This window comes from Phragmites australis, chromosome 11 (genome assembly GCF_958298935.1).
Source record: "Phragmites australis chromosome 11, lpPhrAust1.1, whole genome shotgun sequence".
NCBI lineage: Eukaryota > Viridiplantae > Streptophyta > Magnoliopsida > Poales > Poaceae > Phragmites > Phragmites australis.
Window position 1 is genome coordinate 23827270 of NC_084931.1, and position 9809 is coordinate 23837078.

General features: G+C 44.3%; 1 protein-coding gene across 6 annotated transcripts; it reads left to right on the forward strand.

Moving 5' to 3' along the window:
• The first annotated feature begins 308 nt into the window (after nt 1–308).
• LOC133885919 (isopentenyl-diphosphate Delta-isomerase I, chloroplastic-like) lies at nt 309–7902 on the forward strand. 6 transcript variants are annotated; one of them, XR_009903277.1, is made up of 5 exons: nt 309–661; nt 4951–5005; nt 6999–7101; nt 7223–7342; nt 7472–7902. XR_009903277.1 is itself a non-coding variant. In XM_062325685.1 (4 exons), exons 1-4 carry the CDS (start codon nt 399–401, stop codon nt 7282–7284), a joined length of 489 nt encoding a protein of 162 aa, XP_062181669.1. In that variant the 5' UTR covers nt 309–398; the 3' UTR covers nt 7285–7902. The 6 variants fall into 6 exon arrangements, 3 of the variants coding, with proteins under 3 accessions (XP_062181669.1, XP_062181670.1, XP_062181672.1); XM_062325685.1 differs by having other exon boundaries at nt 7217–7902; XM_062325686.1 differs by having other exon boundaries at nt 7223–7902.
• Nucleotides 7903–9809: the final 1907 nt, after the last annotated feature.

The following is a 9809-nucleotide window of genomic DNA, read 5'->3' on the forward strand; positions in this document are numbered from 1 at the left end:
TGGCAGATTTCAAAAGTGCCATTCAACGTTGGTACTGGTTCGGAATTTTTTATATTTTTTAAATTGAAAAATTGCAAACATAAACATACGTTTCGAAAAAAATTACAGATTGAATATATACGTACAATGAGAAATATGACCTTACAATAAGAAAAATAGATAATTTTTTAAAATAAACATATATATTTACAAATTTTTTTATTTAAAAATAAAAAAAATAAAAAATGCTATACTGGTTCGAACGGACCCGGGTCCGGCGGTCAAAAACCCAAGCCAATCCAGGTCTCACCCACACGATCGCACGAAACGGACTCTCTAGTAAGCGCCGTGGCTAAACGGCCCGCACCGAGCAGCTATCGTCAGCCCGCAAATCCGGCCGCTCGCGCGTCCCCCGCAACATGGCGATGGTGGCGGCACGCCCCCTCGTGCTCCTCACGTCCGCCTTGGCGGCCCTCGGCGTTGGGCCTCGGGCATGGCCCCGCCTAGCCGTTTCCTCCTCCACCTCCGCCTCGGGGCTCCCCAGGCCGGCGGTCGCCCTCTGCTGGCGCCGCTCGTTCGCCGCCGCGGCCGGCGGCGCCGTGATGGGGAAGGCTGGCCCCGGAGCCGTCGACACCGACGCGGGGATGGACGCCGTCCAACGGCGGCTCATGTTCGAGGACGAGTGAGTTGCCCCGTCCCCATCTCGTCAACTTGCTAGTAATGCTCTGATATGCCAGTGGGGGTTGTTGTTAAGGTGGCGATGTCACCAACATCGTGTTGTGAAGGATCAAGGCGACAGCATCGAATTCATAGTTATTGGGACTATTTTTTCAAGTATTGGATGATTAGCATAAGACTGTGATTCTTGGGATTCTAGCTTGGCGCTGCTACAATTAGTACTTAGTGGACTAACGGATTCAGGCTGCTCAATGATAGTTATGACTGGAACGGGTTCATCAAGAGCACAAGACTTTATGCTCAGCTATTCCGGAACCCTCTTAGTCGCGCTCACCTGGATGCTCTGGCCGCCCTATTTGTCTGTGGTGTGCCGGATGAGGACAGGACGATGTCGGCGGAACTTGTCACCGCCGTGTGTTGACAGTGTGCTGATGTTCTAGCTTGGTCGTGTATCTCCTGTTATCAATGAATCCGTCTAGTATCTTGGTTTGGAACATGCGTGGGCTCAACATGGTCGCATGTTGAAACTCTGTTTGGGAGTTGGTCGATTTGGCTAGGCCGGACATCATATGTTTTCAAGAGACCAAGTTGCAGTAGCTTACTCACCACTTACTCCTCTCGTTGTTGGGGTCTGAGTTCAACCAGTTAGAGTTCCTTCCGGTCGATGGTACTCGTGGTGGTATCCTTGTAGCATGGAAAGGTGTTGTATGCCGAGCGGTGACAACACGGGTAAACAACTTCTCTTGTCTCCGTGCTCTTCGCAGGCAATGGCAGCCCTAACTGGTAGTTTACCGATGTATACATGCCTTCATGTGACAGCGAAAAAGGCTTCTTCCTACAGGTACGGGACATCCAAGCTGCTTGTACTAGACCATGGTTGGTTGGGGGAGACTTTAACTTGATTTACCAAGTTGAGGATAAGAACAATTCTAATCTGAATTGAGCTTTGATGGGACGTGTCAGACGGTTTCTCGATGATATGGAGCTCAATGAGCTCGCCTTACTTGGCCGGCGGTATACATGGTTGAATGAGCGGGAGTCGCCTACTCGAGTGCGACTCGACCGTGTGTTCTGCACAGTGGCTTGGGAGTTTATTTTCCCGAACAGCCTCCTTCAGAGTATGGCATGAGCAGCATCGGATCATTGCCCTTTATGGTTAGGTCCCAAGGACAATATCCAAGGAAAGCGGAGGTTTCACTTTGAAAGTTTTTGGCCGCAATTAGAAGGATTCCAGGAAACCGTGGTCGCGTCTTGGGCAGTGTCGGTGGATGTCTCCTGCCCGCTACAATGTCAATCAGTCAAGTTCAAGCGCTTGTCAAAGACGCTGCAAGCCTGGGTCAGAAACGGATTGGGCATGTGAAATTGCAACTTCAGCTTGCCAACGAGGTCCACATATTGGAGATAGCACAGGATGAGCATGCGCTCACGAAGGATTAGGATTGGTTGCGGCGTAAACTGAAACTTCATTGCCTCGGTTTAGCGTCTCTCGAGCATACTATTGCTCGGTTACGTTCTTGCATCGGTTGGCTAAAGGAAGGAGACGCCAACACTGGTTTCTTTCACCTCCATACTTTCTATCGAAAGCGTAAAAACTTCATTGCAAGATTGCAGGTTGATGATTAGATTCTCACTTCCCAACAAGATAAACACCAAGTGATCTTTGATTATTACAACGGTTTACTCGGGCTGAGCCTCGGTCGATGACACTTGACCTTAGGAGCTTCTATCAGTCGGTTCATGATCTCTCCTCGCTAGACCTTCCGTTCACAAAGGAGGAGGTTTGGGCCACGGTGAAACAACTCCCTTCCCTCACCCCCTCGATAAGGCACCAGTGCTTGATGGCTTCACAGACAAGTTTTACCGCTGCTGATGGGTAACCATTAAAATGGATCTGCTCGAGGCTCTCCAAGTGTTGCAATTCGGTGACGGGCATAATTTGGGGTTGCTAAACCCCGCTCTTCTGACCTTGATCCCGAAATCAGTCGATGCAATCAAAGTCAAAGACTATAGGCCAATAAGCTTAATACATAGTTTCACCAAACTTGTTGCGAAGTTAATGGCAAACCGGCTCGCGCTTCGGCTAGGTGAAATTGTTTCCTCCAACCAAAGTGCCTTCGTGCGCGATCGATGCATCCGTGATAATTTCTTGCTAGTTCAACAACAGACAAAGTTCTTGCACCGAGAAAAGAGACCAAGGATTCTTCTAAAGTTGGATATATCAAAGTTGTTCGATTCCGTCTCTTGGCCTTTTCTTCTGAAGGTCCTCTCTCATGTGGGTTTTGGTAGCCAATGGAGGAAGCTCCTCTGCTCGCTTTTATCCACATCAAGCACTCGGGTTTTGATGAATGGTGAGCCCGGTAAGGTGATTCACCGTAGGGGGTCTCCGGCAGGGAGACTTGCTATCGTCAATGCTCTTTATTATCGTCATGGATGTGCTGAATGCTCTAATCGTCAAGGCCAGCGAAGACAACCTCTTGTTGCCCCTTGCCTCAAGGCCTCTTGGTCATCGCATATCACTTTATGCGGATGATGTGGTGCTTTTTCTAAGGCCGCAGGCAGGTGAGCTTGGTTTGATCATGAGCATCTTGGAGCGTTTTGGTGAGGCATCAGGGCTGATGACCAATGTGCAGATGTGCTCCGTTCTACCTATACAATGCCAAGAGCAAGATATTGAGGAAGTACAAGCTGATGTGCCTTGTGAAATCTCATCGTTCCCATGTAAAATATTTGGGACTCCCTCTTGCTATCAAGAAGCTTACAAAGGCTGACATTCTCCCTCTGTTGGACAAGATAGCGGCCAGCATGCCCGGTTGGAAGACGGGCTTGATGACGAAGGTAGGCCACAATTCTTATTGAGACGGTCCTCACAACGATCCCTATCTATCATCTCATTGCGTTGGACATTCCCAAAGGGGCCATCAAGGCTATCGACAAGGTGAGGCGTAATTTCCTTTGGAAAGGCCCCAAAGAAGCCAATGGGGGAAGTTGTGTGGTTGCTTGGCAAAAGGTATGTCGACCGCTAGAGCTAGGCGGGGCATACACGATCTGCAGGCTTTGGGATGGGCTTTGTGAATGTGTTGATTATGGTTTTGGAAGACGGAATCGAACCGTCTGTGGGCAGGACTTGATCTACAAGTCCATGCAAACTCCAGGACCATGTTCGCAGTTGCGGTCACCTCCCTGGTGGGTGACGGTACCTCTACTTCCTTTTGGGTGGACTGGTGGTTGCACGGCAAGTCACTAAAAGACTTGGCGCCATCACTTGTTGACTTCGTGCCTCTGCGGACACAGAACCAGTGTTCGGTCCGTGATGCTCTTCTGGACCATCGCTGGGTGCGCGGCATCAAGGGTGGTCTATCAACAACGACCCTGGTACAGTACCTGCAAATTTGGGATACTCTCTAACACATTGAGCTCACACCGGGTGAACAGGACCAACATGTCTGGCAACACTCGGCATCGGGTCAGTTCTCTACAAAGTCAGCCTACCTCATTCTTCATCGGCAGTACTCGTTTTGAGCCATGGAAGAGATTATGGAAAGCTTGGATGCCGAGATGATACAAATTCTTCATCTAGTTGGCTGTGCTCAACCGATGTTGGACAACTAATCGTCTAGCTCGACGAGGAATGCCTCATCCGACCAGATGTCCACTTTGTGATCAAGAAGACGAAACCATACAACATATTCTCTGCTCCTGTGTTTTCGTGCGGGACTTATGGTTCAGGCTCCTCAGCCGGGGCGGTCTCCAGCAGCTCGCACCCTTTGCTTCAGATGATGTTTTCACCGATTGGTGGCGTTGAGCGTAATGACAGACAAGAAAAGAAAAACGCAAAGGGCTCCACTCTCTTATCATCCTTGGCGCATGATGGCTGTGGAAGCACTATAACAATTATGTGTTCAATGGTGCCTCACCCCGAGTGGAGACAGTCCTGCAAGAGATCTTGGATGAAGCACAACTGTGGATCATGGCGAGAGCAAAGAGGCTGGAGGCCTTGTGGCAAGATCAGGAGTGTTGCGAGAGGTCTCAGAAGTGGTCGTTCCTTATTGTTTATGTGGCACACCTGTTGTTTGAGTAGCTATCCCTATCCTTGCCTTTTCTTCCTTGCTCCGAGGGGCTTCCTTGAGGCAATGTATTTGGATCGGTTTTCTTTTATCTTAATACAAATGATATGTAACTCTCTTGTGTATTCGAGAGAAATAAATGTCTGGAACGGGGGTTGGATACAGTCGCTTCCGTTTCATCTCTTGCCACTGTTGTGAATAAAACTGAAGAATTCAATGTACCATGCAGGTGTATTTTAGTGGATGAACAAGACAATGTCGTCGGCACGAGTCCAAGTATAACTGTACATGTTAATCCTTCCATTCCATTCCAATCATATGCGGTTGCATTATTCATAGCCGACTGTGACACTGGTGCTGGTTGTTGCTTTCGTTTCGTACTCAGTTGGATAAGTTTTCCATTTTCCATGCTTGAGTTGGATAAGTACCACATTCATTCAGCGGGCAGAAATTATTTGCTAATGCCCTCATACGTGTAATATTAGGTGGAGGCTCGAGCTTCATTAACTGTTCCTGTGATTGGTGTCCCATCGAGAGGAATTTATATTAAGTACTATTAGGGTCATTATGTTGGCGTTGCGTTCATGTGCTCATACTATTCCGAATGAAATTAGTGCAAAGTAAAATACAACCATGAGTAGTTGAATCCATGGCCAACTAAAAATACGGTAATTCCAAACTCATATATGCTTAGCTACTTTAAGTTCATGCCCCTTCTTTTATTATAAATTGCACAAAAGCAAATCCTGATCTCTAGCAACAATTACAACTAGTGAGACAACACCTATGAAATTTTGATTGATTTTCTGCTAGTGCATAGAGAACATAAGAAGGACCTGCACATGGTATTCATTGACTTGGATATAACAAAATACCGAAAATTGTCATGTGGTAGACCTTAGGGAAACACAAAGTCCCAACAAAGTATATTATCCTTATCAAGGATATGTACAATAACGTCGTGACAAGTGTTCAGATAAGTGAAGGTGTCACTGATAACTTTCCGCTTAAAATAGGACTACATCAAGGGTCAGCTTTGCGCCTTTATTTATTTGCTTCGGTGATAGATGAGGTCAGAAGGGATATTCAGGGAGTTATCCCTTGATGTATGCTCTTTGCTGATGATGTGGTGCTAGTTGATGAGAGTATGATAGATAGGGGTTAATAGGAAATTGGAGTTGTGGAGATATATATTAGAATCGAAATGTTTTAGACTTAGTAGGACGACAACCGAGTATATGAAGTGCGATTTCGATGATATTGGGCATGAGGGAGAAGGTGTTAGTCTCGGTGGAGAGATGATTCCCAAGAAGGATACTTTTTGATATTTGGGATCAATGCTATAGAGGGATGGTGATATCGATGAAGATATGAGTCATAGAATCAAAGTCGGATGGATGAAATGACGCCAAACTTCTGGCATCCTCTGTGACAAGAGGGTGCCATAAAGTTGAAAGGTAAGTTCTACAGAATGGCGATTCAACTGTGATGTTGTATAGCGCCGAATGTTGGCTAACTAAAAGACGATATGTCCAACAGTTAAGTGTAGCAGAGATGTGTATGCGGTGATGGATTTGTGGCCATACAAGAAAGGATCAGATCCGAAATGATGATATACGTGATAGGGTATGTGTAGCGCCAATTGAAGAAACTCTTGTCCAACATCGGTTGAGATGGTTTGAATATATCCAATAGAGGCCTCCAGAGTCACCTGTGCATAGCAGGATACTGAGGTGCGCTGATAATGTGAAGAGAGGCAAGAGTCGACCAAATCTAATATGGGAGGAGTCTGTAAAGAGAGACTTGGAGGAATGGAATATCCCCGAAGAACTATTCACAGAAAAGAACACGTGAAAGTTAGCAATCCACACGCTAGAACCACACTTGCCAAGTAGGTTTGGTCGACTCTTACCTCTCTTCACATTATCAGCGTGAAAGTTTGGCCTTCCACCCTAAATTTGGCCCAGCAAAAGCCTTGTTTCGGTCAAGCCCTAGAGCCAATTTCTGCTGGTAACCAACCATGAAAGTGTTGTCTCGGCCAATACCACTTTTAGGATGTTGGTTGACGAATCTGACATATCTTTCAGTTCTTGCTTCTAAGCATGTATGTCGACAGTTCCACACGCTTCAAAGCTGTTGCTCAGAACACTAGGCATGAATCATTTGTTACCAGTTCTGCGGCTTTTGCTGATTGCTGTTTCCATAAACTAGCTTATTGATAAGTGTTTCCTAAGCTTGTTCACCATTGACAGTACTGTAATATTATATCCTTTGCAGCAAAGGTCTGCGACAAAAGTGACATTTCCACTTGTCTGGACAAACACTTGCTGCAGTCATCCTCTATATTGTGAGTCTGAGTTGATTGAGGATAAGTGCCTAGGTACATATATCTGCTCCGAAGAGTGAAGAACAAATTCCCACCACCATGTGCACCATCCATACTGTTAGTTCGACGCTTACTGAATACCAGTTGCTATCTTGTATTTCTGTTCAAGGGTCAGAAACGCAGCGTTGCGTAAGCTGTTTGATTAACTGGGAATTACGGCTGAAGATTACCAGTTGACCAGTTCATTCCGCTCGGGCGGATGCTCTACAAGGCTCCCTCAGATGGCAAATGGGGAGTAAATACTTGCACTCTATTACTTGCTGGATTTCTACACTTCTATTTGGTTCAGCTGTCTGTTGCTCCTCTCCACTATTTCAAGAAGTGTCTTAAGACCTTTGAATTTGTCGATTTCTTGTCATTTCAGTGGACTGCTTCCTGTTCATGGTCCGTGATGTGAAGCTGAGTCCCAATCCTGAAGAGGTGGCCAACGTCAAGTACATGAACCACGATCACCTGAAGGAGCTGATCAGGAAAGCAGACGCAGGGGAAGACGGCGTTAAGCTGTCCCCTTGGTTCAGGCTGGTGGTTGACAACTTCCTCATGAGCTGGTGGGATCATGTCGAGCAAGGGACTCTGCAGGAGGCCGCCGACACGAATACATCCATAAGCTGTAGTCACGTAGATCACTAAGTACTGTTTTGCTCCTTTGAGAAATAAGCGCTGCTGCTGCTACTGCTGCTGCTGTGGGAGCATGTTTTGTAACAGGTGGTTTTCTATGCAAATAATCCATGTAGAAATACCAGAATGTTCTGATATCCAAAATGATAACAATTATCATTGAGGCCTCTTTCGAAAGCGTGAATTTCTCCCTCCTTGTGAGAATTGAACTGCTTATTGTGAATTTCATGTGTTCCAAACAAGATCTGAAACCTGAAAGTATCTCTAGCAGGGAGCTCCAGTTTTTCCTGCCGGAAACAGTTCTTTGGGCCAGGTCCACGACAATGGCTTTGTGGTTGGTAATAATATAGTCAGAGAACCATGTTTGTCGATGCTATTATCTAGAACAAGCAAAGCAATACGTTCTCTGTCAAACCTGAGGGGAGTGTATTTGGTGAGCACCACCGTCCTACTTCTCACCCCTGAGAGCATCTCAGGCAGGAGAGCTGACCGGCTCGTCATGTTAAAATTAGCTAGAAGATCCAAAAACATAGCTCCAGCAGAAGAGCCAAACAACTAGTCATTCCTGTAGCATTGTTATCCGGCTCCGCTCACTGGCCTGTAGTGACTCTGTAGAGAGAGAAACCAGCAAGTTAGCTTTTGCTTTAAAACTACATTTCTTCTCTCATCTTTCATAAATTCAAAAAATAACTTAATAGAGCTCCTATAATCACACTGATTTTTATACTAATAGGATAAATAACAAAGAACCCATTTTAATTGGTTCTTACTAAAAACCTCTTACAAATTTTAAATAAAAATTCTTCAAATTTGACTATTTGTGTACTTCGCTTGAATTTTTAGGCATAAATTTAATTCCCAAAAATTAGGTAAAAATCATGAATATTCATTTAAAAAAATGTACTAATTTCTAAAATATAGCCGTTGCAAGAAACACTTATTGCAGAAGAATAGTAGTTTGAAAAAACTAGCTATTATAAATAAAATATAGATAAATGAGATATAGAGAATGAGATTTGACTAATTTATTGAAGCGTCCAAAAATATAGAGAATCTTTTAAAATAAATAATTTAATAGAGATATAAAGAATAAAATTTAACTAGTCCACTTGACATAAAGGACTGTACCTTCGAAGTAAAGTCAGCGAGTGCACCACACCATCAACTCAACCCATCAACGACCGTCGAAAACGTCAGAATCGAGTGACACATACAGTGTGAGTAGAGCACAACGACTAATTCGACCATCGTGATTAACGACGGCCACGACCAGAAATTACATAAAGAAAGGCATCCGGATCTGGACCTGCCTGCCAAGAGAAATACTCCAGTAGCCAAGCCCAGGATGGCGACCGGCTCAAAGGCGCTATCGGCAACACCTGTCGTCGTCATCCGTCAGAACCCCGATCCAGAACAGTATCGGCATTATCTGGGACTGGTAGTGGTGTGATAGTTGAGGAAAGTAAGAGTGTGATTGTTGTCTGTACGAGAGTATAGATATATATGGTTTTAGAGAGAATTGTATTTAGTTATTTATATGTATTGTTTTAATGTGGTTTGATGATGTAAATATATATTTATAGTTTGGTTTGATTGATACAGTCTTCTGCATCCACTTATATAAATGATCTTATTTTTCAGTATTACAGAATTATGTTTATACGATTAATCTATCATAGTCTCAACTCTTCTATCCGTTCATACGACTTTAAATTCAGTCAATCAAACAAAAACTTAGCTCAGTCTGTCCTAGATAAGTTCGGCCAACCGAATACTTTTCTTTTCAATAAATACGACTTCGCTCAGTCTGTATATACGTTGCATACAGATAAAACATGTTAGAATTTGATTACAGTTAGTGATCAATTAGTAATAAGATGTTTTTACTAAAGAGACATACCTTTTGGTTAAGAGACTTCGTACCTTTTTCATTATATTCATTAGAGGAAGATATGTCTTACAATACCCCTTTATCATGTATATATATGTAAATATTTCATTGATAATTACAAGAGTTCCATTCTCTATTTTTTGTCTCTATTTTCATTTCCTACTACAATACATTATCAACACGTTTGTTCTCC